At 43.4% G+C, this 17,349-nt stretch overlaps 1 protein-coding gene across 4 annotated transcripts; it reads left to right on the forward strand.

The window, feature by feature from the left end:
- Positions 1 to 11,579: 11,579 nt before the first annotated feature.
- LOC123137531 (uncharacterized) lies at positions 11,580 to 17,017 on the forward strand. Of its 4 annotated transcripts, none has more exons than XM_044557317.1 (8): positions 11,580 to 12,086; positions 13,980 to 15,256; positions 15,554 to 15,599; positions 15,681 to 15,802; positions 16,194 to 16,266; positions 16,356 to 16,446; positions 16,564 to 16,639; positions 16,736 to 17,017. In XM_044557317.1, the coding sequence occupies exons 2-6, from the start codon at positions 14,720 to 14,722 to the stop codon at positions 16,364 to 16,366; spliced, it is 789 nt and encodes a 262-aa protein (XP_044413252.1). In that variant the 5' UTR covers positions 11,580 to 12,086; positions 13,980 to 14,719; the 3' UTR covers positions 16,367 to 16,446; positions 16,564 to 16,639; positions 16,736 to 17,017. The 4 variants fall into 4 exon arrangements, with proteins under 4 accessions (XP_044413252.1, XP_044413254.1, XP_044413255.1 ...); XM_044557319.1 differs by having other exon boundaries at positions 14,106 to 15,256; XM_044557318.1 differs by lacking the exon at positions 11,580 to 12,086 and adding an exon at positions 12,638 to 13,143.
- Positions 17,018 to 17,349: the final 332 nt, after the last annotated feature.

The following is a 17,349-nucleotide window of genomic DNA, read 5'->3' on the forward strand; positions in this document are numbered from 1 at the left end:
TTCCAGTAACCTCCCGGAGATCCGGTATTGTCCCAATCTCACCCGGAACTTTTCCGGTGTCCAAATATAGTCGTCCAATATATCGATCTTTATGTATCGACCATTTCGAGACTCCTCGTCATGTCCGTGATCACATATGGGACTCCGAACAACCTTCGGTACATCAAAACTCATAAACTCATAATAAAACTGTCATCGTAACGTTAAGCGTGCGGACCCTACGGGTTCGAGAACTATGTAGACATGACCTAGAACTGTTTCCGGTCAATAACCAATAGCCGAACCTGGATGCTCATATTGGCTCCTACATATTCTATGAAGATCTTTATCGGTCAAACCGTATAACAACATACGTTGTTCCCTTTGTCATCGGTATGTTACTTGCCCGAGATTCGATCGTCGGTATCCAATACCTAGTTCAATCTCGTTACCGGCAAGTCTCTTTACTTGTTACGTAATGCATCATTCCGTAACTAACTCATTAGCTACATTGCTTGCAAGGCTTATAGTGATGTGCATTACCGAGAGGGCCCAGAGATACCTCTCCAACAATCGGAGTGACAAAACCTAATCTTGAAATACGCCAACTCAACATGTACCTTTGGAGACACCTGTAGAGCTCCTTTATAATCACCCAGTTATGTTGTGACGTTTGGTAGCACACAAAGTGTTCCTCCGGTAAACGGGAGTTGCATAATCTCATAGTTGTAGGAACTTTGTATAAGTCATGAAGAAAGCAATAGCAACATACTAAACGATCAAGTGCTAAGCTAACGGAATGGGTCAAGTCAATCACATCATTCTCCTAATGATGTGATCTCGTTAATCAAATGACAACACATGTCTATGGTTAGGAAACATAACCATCTTTGATTAATGAGCTAGTCAAGTAGAGGCATACTAGTGACATTATGTTTGTCTATGTATTCACACATGTATCATGTTTCCGGTTAATACAATTATAGCATGAATAATAAACATTTATCATGATATGAGGAAATAAATAATAACTTTATTATTGCCTCTAGGGCATATTTCCTTCATCTTTAACACAAGTTTTCCTCAATTTCATAATTACCCAACTAGCATGACTCTAACATTACCACCTTTATATCTCAAAACAATTATCAAATATCAAATTGATCATAGTATTCAATGCACTCTATATGATAGTTTTTATTATACCCAACTTGGATGCCCATCATATTAGGACTAATTTTATAACCAAAGCAAATACCATGCTGTTCTAAAAGACTCTCAAAATAATATAAGTGAAGCATGAGAGATCAATAATTTCTATAAAATAAAACCACCACCGTGCTCTATAAAGATATAAGTGAAGCACTAGAGCAAAATTATCTAGCTCAAAAGATATAAGTGAAGCACATAGAGTATTCTAATAAATTCCAAATCAAGTGTGTATCTCCCAAAAGGTGTGAACAGCAAGGATGATTGTGGTAAACTAAAAATCAAAGACTCATATCATACAAGACTATTGGGGAACGTTGCATAAAATAAAAAAATTCCTAAGTTCACCAAGATCAATCTATGAGTTCATCCAGCAACGTGAGAGAGGAGTGCATCTACATACCCTTGTAGATCGCGAGCGGAAGCGTTCAAGAGAACGGGGTTGAGGGAGTCGTTCACGTCGTGATCCAAATCACCGGAGATCCTAGCGCCGAACGGACGGCACCTCCACGTTCAACACACGTACGGTCAGCGTGACGTCTCCTCCTTCTTGATCCAGCAAGGGGGGAGGAGAGGTTGATGAAGATCCAGCAGCACGACGGCGTGGTGGTGGATGCAGCAGGGATCCGGCAGGGCTTCGCCAAGCGTCTGCGGGAGGGAGAGGTGTAGCAAGGGGGAAGGGAGGCGCCAAGATGCAGGGTGCGGCTGCCCTCCCTCCCCCCTCTTTATATAGGGTACCCAGGGGGGGCGCCGGCCCTAGGAGATGGGATCTCCTAGGGGGACGGCGGCCAAGGGGGGAGCCTTGCCCCCCGAAGGCAAGTGGAGGCGCCCCCTCCCCTAGGGTTCCCAACCCTAGGCGTAGGGGGGGGGCCCAAGGGGGGGCGCACCAGCCCACCAGGGGCTGGTCCCCTCCCCACTTCAGCCCACGGGGCCCTCCGGGATAGGTGGCCCCACCCAGTGGACCCCCGGGACCCTTCCGGTGGTCCCGGTACAATACCGGTGACCCCCGAAATTCTCCCGATGGCCGAAACAGCACTTCCTATATATAATTCTTCACCTCCGGACCATTCCGGAACTCCTCGTGAGGTCCGGGATCTCATCCGAGACTCCAAACAACTTTCGGTTTGCTGCATACTAATATCTCTACAGCCCTAGCGTCACCGAACCTTAAGTGTGTAGACCCTACGGGTTCGGGAGATATGCAGACATGACCGAGACGCCTCTCCGGTCAATAACCAACAGCGGGATCTGGATACCCATGTTGGCTCCCACATACTCCTCGATGATCTCATCGGATGAACCACGATGTCGAGGATTCAATTAACCCCGTATTCAATTCCCTTTGTCAATCAGTACGTTACTTGCCCGAGACTCGATCGTCGGTATCCCAATACCTCGTTTAGTCTCGTTACCGGCAAGTCACTTTACTCGTACCGTAATGCATGATCCCGTGACCAGACACTTGGTCACATTGAGCTCATTATGATGATGCATTACCGAGTGGGCCTAGAGATACCTCTCCGTCATACGGAGTGACAAATCCCAGTCTTGATTCGTGCCAACCCAACAGACACTTTCGGAGATACCCGTAGTGTACCTTTATAGTCACCCAGTTACGTTGTGACGTTTGGCACACCCAAAGCACTCCTACGGTATCCGGGAGCTGCACAATCTCATGGTCTAAGGAAATGATACTCGACAATTGGAAAAGCTCTAGCTAAACGAACTACACGATCTTTGAGCTATGCTTAGGATTGGGTCTTGTCCATCACATCATTCTCCTAAAGATGTGATCCTGTTATCAATGACATCCAATGCCCATAGTCAGGAAACCATGACTATCTGTTGATCATCGAGCTAGTCAACTAGAGGCTCGGTAGGGACTTGTTGTGGTCTATGTATTCACACGTGTATTACGATTTCTGGATAACACAGTTATAGCATGAATAATAGACAATTATCATGAACATAGAAATATAATAATAACCATTTATTATTGCCTCTAGGGCATATTTCCAACAAAGACGCTCCAAGCAAAACACATATCATGTGGTGAATAAAAATATAGCCTCAAGTAAAGTTACCGATGGACGAAGACGAAAGAGGGGATGCCATCCGGGGCATCCCCAAGCTTAGGATCTTGGTTGTCCTTGAATATTATCTTGGGGTGCCTTGGTAATCCCCAAGCTTAGGCTCTTGCCACTCCTTATTCCATAGTCCATCGAATCTTTACCCAAAACTTGAAAACTTCACAACACAAAACTCAACAGAAAACTCGTAAGCTCCATTAATATAAGAAAATAAATCTCCACTTAGGTACTGTTGTGAACTCATTCTAAATTCATATTGGTGTAATATCTACTGTATTCCAACTTCTCTATGGTTCATACCCTCCGATACTACTCATAGATTCATCAAAATAAGCAAACAACACATAGAAAACAGAATCTGTCAGAAACAGAACAGTCTGTAGTAATCTGTAACTCCCGAATACTTATGTAATTCCAAAATTCCTACCAAATTAGGAAAACCTGAGAAATTTGTGTACAAATCGAGAGCAAAAAGAATCAGATCAAAATCACATTTCTGTGAATTACCAAAACTAATTTACTGGGTGCAAAAGTTTCTGATTTTCAGCAGGATCAACACAACTATCACCGTAAACTATCCTAAAGGTCTTACTTGGCACTTTATTGAAACAAAAGCTATAAAACATGATTAATACAGTAGCATGATTATGTGAACACACAAAAACAGTAGGGGTAAATATTGGGTTGTCGCCCAACAAGCGCTTTTCTTTAATGCCTTTTTAGCTAGGCATGATGATTTCAATGATGCTCGTATAAAAGATAAGAACTGAAACATAGTGGGAGCATCATGAAGAATATGACTAGCACATTTAAGTCTAACCCACTTCCTGTGCATAGGGATTTTTTGAGCAGAAAACTTATGGTAACAATAATCAACTAGCATAGGAAGGCAAAACAAGCATAACTTCAAAATTTTCAACACATAGAGAGGAAACTTGATATTATTGCAATTCCTACAAGCATATATTCCTCTCTCATAATAATTTTCAGTAGCATAATGAATGAATTCAACAATATAACCATCACATAAAGCATTATTTTCATGATCTACAAGCATAGAAATTTTATTACTCTCCACATAAGCAAAATTCTTCTCATTCAGAATAGTGGGAGTATCATAAGAGACTCGAATACTATAAATTGTTTCCACATTAAAAGAGTAATGCTCAGAAAAGGGTAATCATAATCATGACAAGTTTTATAAATATAATCATCACTACTTTTTATAGCATAAGTGTTATCACAATAATCATCATAAATAGGAGGCATGCTATCATCATAATAAATTTGCTCATCAAAACTTAGGAGGCTAAAAATATCATCTTCATTAAACATAGCATCCCCAAGCTTGGGACAAACATTAATTGCAGCAAATAAATTCTCAAACATGTCATTCTCATCAAACATAGCATCCCCAAGCTTGGGCCTTTTCATATCATAAGCATAATCACTCTCATCATTAATAGTATGGATAGCACCAATAGTATAGCGATTATCATCATCATAATGAGTAATAAGAGCAACATCATTTGGTAGGGGTACCTTTTTACCTTGTCTTCTACGTCTTTTCTTTTTCTTCTTCGCATCGTGTGTGGGGTTAACCCTCTTTTTGGAGCTCCTTATTAATGAGATTGGTTGGATAGAAGGCTCCTCCTCGTTACCTGATTCATCATAAGAAAGAATAGGAGGATATTGGGAAATCTCTTCCCTTTCATTAGTATTCTCTTCATCTTCTATTTGTTTTCTTGATTTTATGTAATTGGCAATGTAAGGATTTTCCATGCAATTCACCGCACAATACATATAAATTTCCTCTAGATCAAAATCAAGAACTTTATCAAGGACAAACTCTGGAAGATTCTTAGTTAAACGTTTCATTTCTTCATAACCCATAAGCAAACTAAGTTCATTATGATGTGCAAGGGAAATTAAGTCATCACAATTTTTGGACATGATTCGATCATGAAAAAATTTGCATTGGGTATTTAAATGATCACGTTCATTGCAAAGTTCAGAAGGATGGCAAAGAAATTTTAAATTCTCAGCACAAACTTCTAGCCTCTCTTGCAACCATTTAGTTTCTAAATACTTATGCCTCTTGCAAAATCTATCTTCCCTATTTGGTGTGTACTTGCAAACTCTATGCACTCCACAAAAGTTGACATGCTTATAAGAGACATTTTCATCATGACTAGTGCAATCATCATTAGTACTATGGATATTCAAAGAGTTCATACTAACAACATTGCAATCATGCTCATCATTCACATATTTTATGCCAAGCATTCTATGTAATTCTTCTTCTAGTACTTGAGCACAATTTTCCTTCCCATCATTTTCACGAAAGACATTAAAAAGATGAAGCATATGAGGCACCCTTAATTCCATTTTTTTGTAGTTTTCTTTTATAGACTAAACTAGTGATAAAACAAGAAACAAAAAGATTCGATTGCAAGATCTAAAGATATACCTTCAAGCACTCACCTCCCCGGTAACGACGCCAGAAAAGAGCTTGATGTCTACTACGCAACCTTCTCCTTGTAGACGTTGTTGGGCCTCCAAGTGCAAAGGTTTGTAGGACAATAGAAAATTTCCCTCAAGTGGATGACCTAAGGTTTATCAATCCGTGGGAGGTGTAGGATGAAGATGGTCTCTCTCAAACAACCCTGCAACCAAATAACAAAGAGTCTCTTGTGTCCCCAACACGCCCAATACAATGGTAAATTGTATAGGTGCACTAGTTTGGAGAAGAGATGGTGATACAAGTGCAATATGGATGGTAGATATAGGTTTTTGTAATCTGAAAGTATAAAAACAGCAAGGTAACTAATAGCAAAAGTGAGCGTAAACGGTATTGCAATGCTAGGAAACAAGGCCTAGGGTTCATACTTTCACTAGTGCAAGTTCTCTCAACAATAATAACATAATTGGATCATATAACTATCCCTCAACATGCAGCAAAGAGTCACTCCAAAGTCACTAATAGCGGAGAACAAACGAAGAGATTATTGTAGGGTACGGAACCACCTCAAAGTCATCCTTTATGATCGATCTATTCAAGAGTTTGTACTAGAATAACACCTTAAGACACAAATCAACCAAAACCCTAATGTCACCTAGATACTCCAATGTCACCTCAAGTATCCATGGGTATGATTATATGATATGCATCACACAATCTCAAAGTTTCTACCATCACAAAGAACTTCAAAGAGTGCCCCAATGTTTCTACCGAAGAGTCAAGACGAAAATGTGTTCCAACCCCTATGCATAAGTTCACAAGGTCACTGAACCCGCAAGTTGATCACCAAAACATACATCAAGTAGATCACGTGATATCCCATTGTCACCACAGATAAGCACATGCAAGACATACATCAAGTGTTCTCAAATCCTTAAAGACTCAATCCGATAAGATAACTTCAAAGGGAAAACTCAATCCATTACAAGAGAGTAGAGCGGGAGAAACATCATAAGATCCAAATATAATAACAAAGCTCATGGTACATCAAGATCGTGCCGAATCAAGAACACGAGAGAGAGAGAGAGAGAGAGAGAGAGAGAGATCAAACACATAGCTACTGGTACATACCCTCAGCCCCGAGGGTGAACTACTCCCTCCTCGTCATGGAGAGCGCTGGGATGATGAAGATCGCCACCGGAGAGGGATTCCCCCTCCGGCAGGGTGCCGGAACAGGGTCTCGATTGGTTTTTGGTGGCTACAGAGGCTTGCGGCAGCGGAACTCCTGATCTATGGTGCTCCTGGATGTTTTCAGGGTATACGTGTATATATAGGCGAAAGAAGTCGGTCAGGGGAGCCACGAGGGGCCCATGAGGGTGGGGGGCGTGCCCAGGGGGTAGGGCGCGCTCTGGACCCTCGTGGCCACCTCGTTGCTTCCCTGACGTCTACTCCAAGTCTCCTGGATTGCGTTTGTTCTAAAAAATAACTCTCCCGAAGGTTTCATTCCGTTTGTACTCCATTTGATATTCCTTTTCAGCGAAACACTGAAATAGGCAAAAAAAATAGCAATTTGGACTGGGCCTCCGGTCAATAGGTTAGTCCCAAAAATAATATAAAAGTGTATAGTAAAGCCCATTAAACATCCAAAGCAGATAATATAATAGCATGGAACAATAAAAACATATAGATACGTTGGAGACGTATCACGCGCCAACCCCGAGGAAACTAAGGAGATCCAACGGCAAGTACAAAAACTCATCAACAACGGTCAAGTATGTGAAAACTTAAGCCCTTGTGCCGTTCCGGTCATACTTGTTCCAAAGAAAGACGGTACTTATCGCATGGTTTCCGACTGCCGTCCCATCAATGCTATCACCGTTAAATATCGTTACCCTATTCCACGCTTAGATGATATGCTTGATGAGCTTAGCGAAGCCACCATTTTCTCTAAGATTGATCTTAAGAGTGGCTACTAGCAAATACGCATCCAAGAAGGTGATGAATGAAAAACCACATTTAAGACCAAATTTGGCTTATATGAATGGCTAGTTATGCCAATGGGCTTATCCGAAGCACCCGATACTTTCATGCGAGTTATGCACTTTGTTCTTCGTCCCTATATTGGTGTATTTGTTGTGGTCTACTTGATGATATTCTTGTCTTTAGCAAATCCCTCAAAGAGCATGCCACCCATCTTAGAACCGTGTTGCAAACCCTTAGGAAAGAGCGCCTTTATGCTAATGTGGACAAATGCCTTTTTGGTGTTGATAAGCTTGTTTTATTGGATTTTGTTGTGTCTTCTAAGGGGGTTCATGTAGATGCATCTAAGATCAATGCTATTAAAACTTGGCCCCAACCAACTAACTTGCAACAAGTGCGTAGTTTTCTTGGTTTTGCCGGTTTCTATCGTCGCTTTGTGAAGGATTTTAGCACCATTGCTTCTCCTTTACATTCTTTGAGTAAGAAAAACGCGCCATTTGTTTGGGGACCATCCCAAGATACCGCATTTAATGAGCTTAAGAATTTGCTTACTCATGCTCTCGTGCTTGCATTACCCAATTTTGACAAACCCTTTGAGATTCATTGTGATGCTAGCGGACATGGCATAGGAGGTATGTTAACGCAAGAGAATCGCCCCATAGCATATTTTAGTGAAAAACTTTCCGGAGCGCAACTCAATTACCCCATCTATGATAGAGAGCTATATGCTTTAGTGCGAGTTTTGCGCGAATGGGAACATTATTTTCGCCATCATGAATTTATCATTCATACCGATCATAAAACGCTTAAGTACTTAAAAGGACAAACTAAGTTGAACAAGCTTCATGCAAAATGGAGTGAATTCAGAGTCTTTTCCTTATGTCATCAAGTACATAAGGGTAAGGAAAACGTAATGGCGGATGCCCTTTCCCGCATATGCACGCTTGTCACTAAACTTGAGTTGAATGTTATTGGTTTTGAGCAAATAAAAGACTTGTATGCGAGTGATCCTACCTTTGCTATTCCTTATGCTAAGTGTTTGACGCATACATCTTGGGAACGATATTACATCAATGATGACTATCTTATGAGAGCTAACAAACTTTGCATTCCTGAGTCTTCTCTTCGTTTCCTCCTTTTGCAAGAGGCTCATAGAGGAGGACTCATGGGACATTTTGGACGCGACGAGACATTCGCCACACTCTCCAAGAACTACTTTTGGCCCAAGATGTTCCGTGACGTCTCACGTTTCACCAACCGATGCTCTACATGTCGCAAAACTAAGTCTAAAGCTCAATCACATGGTCTTTACATGCCTCTTCCTATTCCTTATCAACCTTGGGAAAACATTAGCATGGACTTTGTACTTGGTTTTCCTAGAACTCAAAATGGAAAGGATTCCGTGTTTGTTGTTGTGGTCCGGTTCTCTAAAATGGCTCATTTATCCCATGCAACAAGATATACGATGCTTCACATATTGCGAATATTTTGTAGGGAAATCTTGCGTCTACATGGAGTGCCCAAAACGATTGTCTCGGACCGCGACGTCAAGTTCTTGAGTTACTTTTGGAAGACTCTATGCGCCAAGCTCGGAATCAAGATCTTGTTCTCTTCGGCATACCACCCACAAACCGACGGCCAAACGGAGGTGACGAACCATACACTATCCACTCTACTTTGCATGTTTATCAAGAGGAACATCAAGGAGTGGGAGGAGTGTCTACCCATCGCCGAGTACGCCTACAACCGCGCAAGACATTCAACTACCAGCAAGTCCCCTTTCGAGGTCGTCTATGGCTTCAATCCGTTGTCCCCCATTGGACATTCTACCTCTTCCACTACAAGAGCGCACCAACATGGACGCGAGTGCACGAGCAAGCTACCTCAAGAAGATGCATGAAGATACAAGACTCATAATCGAGTGCCAAGTACAACGACTCGCGACCAAGCTCAACATCAACAAGCAACCCATGATATTCAACATTGGAGATCTCGTATGGTTACACCTTCGCAAGGAGCGCTTCCCCAATGAACGCAAGTCCAAACTTCTACCACGAGCTGATGGACCCTTCAAGGTGCTTGAACGCTACAACAACAACGCCTACAAGATCGACATCCCACGCGACAAGTACTCCATGAGCGACATCTTAAACGTCAATGATCTCTCCCGTACCATGGTGATGATGATTTCGATCCGATGTCGGATCTTTCCCAAGGGAGTGGAGATGATGCGGAGCATCCTTCGGTCATCCTCATGGACCTACCATCATCTCACCAAGTGCCAAGAGGACCCATGACACGAGCACGAGCTAGAGCTCTCGAGATCGAGGTGACTTCTCCCCTTAGTGATATCTCATTCGATTCTCTCGACACATGGCTACTACCTAAGTCCGGAATGTTGTGCATGATTAGGTACCAAGAGAACCCTCCCGAGGATGCACATGAAGGTGGTCAAGCTCCCAAGTCCATGGGTGAAGAGAAACCAACGGAAGAAGACAAAGGAAACTTCCAGGTCCCGGACATCCTGCGTCCAGCCCGGACATCCGGCCCCTGGAGATCTCACCCACAACCAAGGACCGCAGCCAAAGGTACAAGGCCCGGACATCCGGCGTCCAGCTCGTCGCCCCGGAAATCCGGCCTCCAGCCTAGACATCCGGACAAGCTGTCCAGGGAATACAAAAGTCTGCCCCGACGTCCCGGACATCCGGCCATGACCCCGGACATCCGGCCCTTCACGTCGCCCCGGACGTCCGGCCAGCGCCCGGACATCCGGACTAGCCCTGCCCAATGAGATCCAAGACGGCGCCAAGCCAGCCCGGACATCCGGCCGACAACCCAGACATTCGGCACCTCGCGAGCACCCGGACATCTGGCCCGACCCGTCTGCGCATGGTAAAGGGCCGAGCCCGTGTACCCCTCTTCGCCCCCTAGACTATATAAACTCCTCCTCCACCCTCTTTCTAGGGTTAGCATTGTGATAGCTCATACTTTGAGATAGAGCTTTGCTCATCCATCCGGATCTACTCCACTACGAGGGACCGACACCTCTTCGAGAAGATACACTTGGATTCAAGATCTCCACTCGGAGAAGACCATCTTCAAGACCTCCTCACGGAGAAGAACCGGTTACCCTATGTATCTTCCCTTGTTGGATTCGGATCTTGTACCCTTTTGTGTTTCGAGGATCTAGCACATGTGTGATTATCTTCTTGTTGGTTGAGTGTTTTCTCTTGTGTTTCCCTCGTGTTCCCCTCGTTTCCCCTCTTGCGTTCTTCGTGTTCTTGGTAGGATTCCCTCCAAACATGAAAGATCAGCCTCTGGGGTTCTATCCTACATCAGATTGTCTTTCCTCAAAAAAGTACATATTAGATTGTCTCCCGATTATTTTTCAGGGAGAATATCATACGGAAACCAATATTCAATGAAAAATTCATGGAAATCAAATTTTAAAGTTTCAAAAAAATATAAAAAATGTGAGATGTTAATAATGTGATGTTTTATTGCTACACAAGATTTCAAGTTGAAAAAAATTACGAGATGTGAGCTATGAAAAAGACAAATTCAGCCCTGAATAGTGACATTACTACTCGGCACTATTCAACGCTGATTTTACCTTTTTCATAGCTCACATCTTGTAATGTGTTTCAACTTAAAATTTTGTGTGGAAATAAAACATCATCCTCTTAACATCCCGCATTTTTTCTATTTTTTTTGAAACTTCAAAATATCTTTTTCTCGTGGTTTTCATCGGTTTTCACCGAATATTGATTTCCATATGATATTTCTCCTATTTTTTGGCCGGTCGCGCTCTCAATATTTTGATGGCCTACCTCATATTTTGACTGGACCCACCGCACAGTGTCATGGGAAAAGAGATGGCCGCCCTTGTTAGGTCTTCTCCTCTCCTTCCAATGCCGATCTTCCAATGCCGATCTTCCCGCACCCTCTCCCTCCCATCCCAGATCAGCGCCCCGCGCGCTCTTCGCCCCCTTCTCTGCGTATAGGCCTCGATCCCCAGCACAATCGCCATCTCCATGCCTATCTTGGTGACCCTGCTGCACCGCCCGTGGAGACCGACCGGGCTGCCAAGCCTGTGGTGACCACACCGTCCCCTGCGGATCTGACGCCCACCCGCAGCAAGCAAGGAAATGGCGGTGCCGGCGTCGCCCGTCGCCGACGGTGAGGCTGCGGAGGCAAAAGTTGGAGTCGCTCCTGCAGACGCTCGACGGGCTGGGCGACGCCGATCTCGTCTCAATTCCCGACGTAGCCATCGACTCCGAGGTGCATACAAGGACAACGAGGGCGGTGACGACGACGGCGATACGACAGCTTCAACGGCAAGTGATTTGGACCGTGCGGCAAACCAGGTACGGATACAGCGAGGTTTGGGCCTTTGAGAGTCTGAAATTCAGACCATGAGGTACTAATTAATTGCATTAATTGGCATGTAAGTGCTGACGAAAGGTGGTGATTCAACCAAGCTCTCGTTATTTCATGTTTGTATCGACTAGACAAATAGATCTGAGTTGGATACCTTGTTTGAGTTGTTTCCCGGTACTGCCATATTACTGTTGTTCTCATATTTGTTTGTGGTTCGTCTCTGTGGTGAGTGGGACTAGTAAGGAACCTGTGAACATCTAGAGTCAGATAGTCTACCATGGAAATATGGGAAAATTCGAATCTGAACCCGAGCTCATCTGCACCTGCGCTCACGAAAAAAATCAAAATAAATACTAAAGAAATTCAAAAAATTCCAAAAAAAATTGGGGTGGTGGACAATTTGATGCGCGAGGTACGCTCCAATTTTCAAAACATTTGGACTTCTGTGCAGCTCTCAGCAAAAAAGACAAATCGGAGGTCTGTAAAAATGTGTACTGTTCATATACTGTTCTGGTCTGATTTGTCTTTTTTGCTGAGAGCTGCACAGAAGTCCAAATGTTTTGAAAATTGGAGCGTACCTCACGCATCAAATTGTCTACCACCCAAATTTTTTTTGGAATTTTTTGAATTTTTCTGAATTTTTTTCTGAATTTTCTTTTGACCGGGTGCAGATGCACCCGGGCACCGAAACGCCGCTCTCGGAAATATGCCCTTTTATTAGAAGCAGGATCAGCTGCAGTGAAGTTCTCCAAAATAAAAATGCCAGCCTCTGATATGGGGAAACAGTGGAATGTGATGATTTAGGCTAAACATCTAATTAGCATTTATATACCAGGAATATAACTGCTGCTAACAGAGGATGCAGATTGAGGATCAGTATAACATGTGTAATTATTTTTTCTATTTTACATGCACCTTTTTCATTTAGAATGTCTGCAGAACATCTCTTGTCACTTGGTTTTAGATTTGCTGAGTGATAGGAGGAAGAGCATGGAGCAGTTCATTTTTGCTGTGAAGCTGTACCAATGATCTTCTTAAATCTAGGTTTGAATCACCTGAGTTTCTTTAAGGTTTTGACATGATTGCGAAGTATGTATGCCAAGATGGTGCATGTATACCTCTATAAAATGCGCTTGCTACTGCCGGCAGTGCTTAATTTATTCAAATGTGGCCAGCTAAAATAACCCATGCAATGGATATGGACGATCAATTGTCTTAGTTCAAGATGAACAACCATTATGGTTTCATTGCATATGCAGTCATCCTGCTAGCTTTCCAACAATTGTGCTTTTATATCTGTGGCATTACATAAACCTGTGAATTTGGGAGTTCATCATGATTAGGGTTGTTTATACATTATACTTGGCGGCCCGTAAATTTGTAATTTTAGGAGTTCATCATGATCATGATCAGGGTTGCTTATATTTTTGCAAAATACGAAAGTAATCGCAACAAAAACAACCAGAATGGATTCAATTAACACTAATTTGAGGTAGCACGTAAATTCGGTTAACACTAAAGATTCAGTTCAAACCAACATTCAGTTAACAGAAAAGATTCAGTTAACACTAAATAGTCAGTTGACAAATTGAGTTGAGTTAGCACATAAATTCAGTTAACATAAACATCAGATAACACCTTAATTCAGTTAAGCCATGGTGATCAATGACATCTTGTGCAGTGTCTATGTACATAAAGAAACATACCACTAGCTTTATCTACTAGCAATGGTGGGAGACATGATGATGAAATGAATAGCGTGGTTTCAGAGTTTGTTGTGACTTTATGAGATGCTCGTTGTTTATTTTCTGCACCAACTTATTTTGGTGGCAAACCAACCCTGCCGTGGTCTAGCAACTAATTACATGTTCTGATTGCAGTTTCTTAAAGGAGATAATGCAAGTGGTAAAACAAATGGCATCAAGTTCAATCACGGAAAAGAAATCAAATGGCCATAGTTTTTTCTTGACAGGTGAAGCGTCTTTGAATAAATTTAAAAACTGCAGAGACATACCCTGGCTGTCGGCAGCTCTTGTGTGTTATGGGGGGCCTGGAGGGGAACAATGGGACTTGTCCGAACAATGCCGCCTCAGCGCCGGTTGGAGGAGATATCTGGCGTGACAATGGCGACGATGGGTTGGCCGGCCAGCCGATCGTGGCTCATGCAGATGTAGGCAACCGCATCGGCGGACACGGGCGAATGGCAAAGGCACATGACGCAGCCGCTACCTTCCCTCCTTGGTGTCGGGATGGTCGCCAGCTGCATGCTTGGCCCAGAGGCGGAGCTCCTCCGCCCGATTCCGCGTCGAGCCTGTGCTGCCGCTGGTTTGTGCTGTCGTGCTGGCTAGTGCTGGATGAGATATTTTTTTAGCACTTAGTGTTGGATTGTTTTTTTTTCGAGGGCTGCACATTGTGCTGGATGAGATGGATCAGCCAAACTGTGGGTGCTATTAGATGATAAAAATAATAACCTTGACTGTCAGGTGCGGGTGCAGGTGTTACAAGGAAAATCATGGGATATCGTTCCAGAGGGATTTTCAGAGAAATCCGTGAATTTGCCCGCCTCAATTTAGGAGCTTTTCTTTCTCCTTTGCCCCACGGGCTTGTAATAAGCTAGCTCATGCATTGGCTGTATTTTGGTGCTCGCTGTATTGTCTGGTCTGAGGACCTTCCTGACGATGTGAAAAGTTGTCTCCATGACGTTTTTGCAGAAAACCCCTTCCCAAACTTCCGACACAACCTGCGCTCCTCGTTGTCTTCAATCGACGCTTTGACACAGACGCATGGACGCCGGAGCTTCCCTGCTCGGATTCGTCGCGCTGCTTCCCTGCTCTCCCGCGTCGTAGCTCCCTTAGCTTCGCCGCGCTGCTCTCCCGCGCGTCCTCCTCCGTTGCTCCCTCTTGCCTTGCGCAGCTCCCCTGCCTCCCAAATCTTCCCTCTTTCACACCCAAAATCGTTTCTTCTTCCTCCTGCTTGCGTGCGGCGACGACACGTCCTCCTCGTTGCCCCCGACGCCGGAGGAGGCACGGGGCAAGCAGCAGCGGAGGAGAAAGGGGATTCCGTTCGCCGCCAAGGCGCCCTGGGCATGCTCCTCGAGTCCCTGCTCCTCGGGCCCCTCATCACCTCCCTCCTCAAGAAGCAGAACAACATGACGCAGGTCCTCTCCTCCCTTGTCAGCCTTCATTTTGTTTGAGATTATTTTGTCCAGCAACTCCGTGGTTTGCTTCCGTTGCACTTAGCACGATTCTGGTCTTATTAATGTTGGGGGCGAGCACATGCTGCAGCGCACGGTGCTCCAGTTCTTTCATTCAGTCAAGTTCTTTCATTCAGTCATGTTCTTTCATTCAGTCAAATTCAGTCAAATTTTCTGAAGCTAGCATCCTTTTTTACTACGTACATCCTTTTTTTGTTTTCAGCAACTATAGGTGCTACTACATCTCTCTTTTTTTTGCAGGGACCAGGGCCAGGAATTAAAAAACAAACAAAAGCAGGGGCCAGGAGTACATCTCAACTTTTACTGTATTTCTTGCTGACAACTAGTGCAAGTACACATTCTGAATATTGAAATTATCTTCTGTTAGTTACTAGGATAGTGGTTCATCCTGCTTGTCTGATCTGTGGAGGAGACCAAGGGCATCAACCTCCCCAACTTGAATTTGTGTTGTTGTTACTTGACATGTTTGTGTTCCTCATTTGGAGTCAGGTAAGACCTGTGATACTTTGGAGAGGGACTTGGTAGTATTATATGGGCAGTTTGGCCACATAGTTTGGCAACCTAGTTTGAGGAGAACAAGTTTGCATGCTGATAATCTTACCTACTTTGTGACAGATCAACATATAATTTCTTCTAGAATTTGGATGATGTGTGCTAAACTGCTAATAGTATACTAACCATACCTGGTTCAGCTATAGAGAACAAGTTTTCATGCTGCTGATCTTACCTACTTCGTGACAGATCAACATATAATTTCTTCTGGACTTGGAATGATGTGTGCTAAACTGCTAATAGTATAATAATAAAACATATAGTGCAGTCATTGATTTATCATTTATGTAACCTAATGTGTGATTCTTTTTGTCATTTTGTTAATCAGGCTGTGGCATGGGACACCTATCCTTGTGGTCATCAGCATCCTGGCATACTTCTGCTTCTTGGAGCAATTGCTGGTATTTTAGACCCCTCCCTCTCTTGTTGATTGATTCTAAAACTTCCTTACATATGGTCGATAAATTCTTTTGTTGCTGGTGTCTCATAGGTTGCGCATAACGGCTTCGCCGCCCTGGCGATTTCGCTGCCCTTCTCATGCATCCTAGGCCTCTTCTCATCACTGACCACAACAAGCATGGGTACTGCATCATTTAACCACCACCCACCTTAGAACACATACTGAAAATTTTGATATGATTGCCTTGATGGAACCCTCGTTGCTATGGTAACTAATTTGAAATAGCGCGTATCTGCAGGGGCGAGGATATGTGGATCTTCGCGGCGATCCAGTTCCTCTTCGTCGTGTTCTTCACAACTCTGTTCTACAGATATGTAAGCAAAGCAGATCATACTTTGCTCACAGTGCCTGAAGTTTTGAACAATTTGTCATGCAAGTGTTGATCCCTGGGAACTGTTTGTTTGTTGCAGCTGCATCTGCAGGCTGTGATTTCCATCATCCTGGCAACCTTACCATGACACTACTATTATTGGACCATTACACTCATCTCTACCTGGAGAACAAATTCCTTAGTGCAAGTTACTGATTGAATTTACACTCATCTGCAGAGCGTGTAGAAAAATTGATTGTATTTTGATGACTGAATTTAAAATCACTACTTGGAGTACACACTGACTGAATTTAACACTGCAATTGATTATCCTGTGATCCATGGACATTGCAATTGTGCATTATCCTGGATACAGAACATGGATCTCTGAATAATTCAAATACTCTGAATAATTCAACAATTGACAGGCATAATATTTTTTCCTTCTCCCATTTTAGACCATAACAACAACAATCTGGTCCACTTGCTCTTGATGATGCATTTAGTTAACTTGTAATTTTGCCAAAATCTGGACCAGTTGCTCTTGATGCATTCAGTTAACTTGAGGCTATCAGTCCAGAGAACATGTTCAGTTTTTTTTGAAGGTCACCGGGGGAGGGCGAAGCCCTCCACCTGAATCTTTTTTCTTTTTCTATTGCATCACACCCCTAGGAAGGGGAAGGGTTTTACACATGCGTGGGAGAGAGAGAGGGG

The sequence above is a fragment of the Triticum aestivum genome, chromosome 6B (genome assembly GCF_018294505.1).
Source record: "Triticum aestivum cultivar Chinese Spring chromosome 6B, IWGSC CS RefSeq v2.1, whole genome shotgun sequence".
Lineage (NCBI taxonomy): Eukaryota > Viridiplantae > Streptophyta > Magnoliopsida > Poales > Poaceae > Triticum > Triticum aestivum.

Coding starts and splice junctions, on each gene's coding strand:
- LOC123137531 (XM_044557317.1), top strand. CDS start 14,720: ATGCATTGGCTGTATTTTGGTGCTCGCTGTATTGTCTGGTCTGAGGAC. Junction 15,257..15,553: donor AGCAGAACAACATGACGCAG/GTCCTCTCCTCC, acceptor TTTTTTTTGCAG/GGACCAGGGCCAGGAATTAA. Junction 15,803..16,193: donor TGTTCCTCATTTGGAGTCAG/GTAAGACCTGTG, acceptor TTTGTTAATCAG/GCTGTGGCATGGGACACCTA.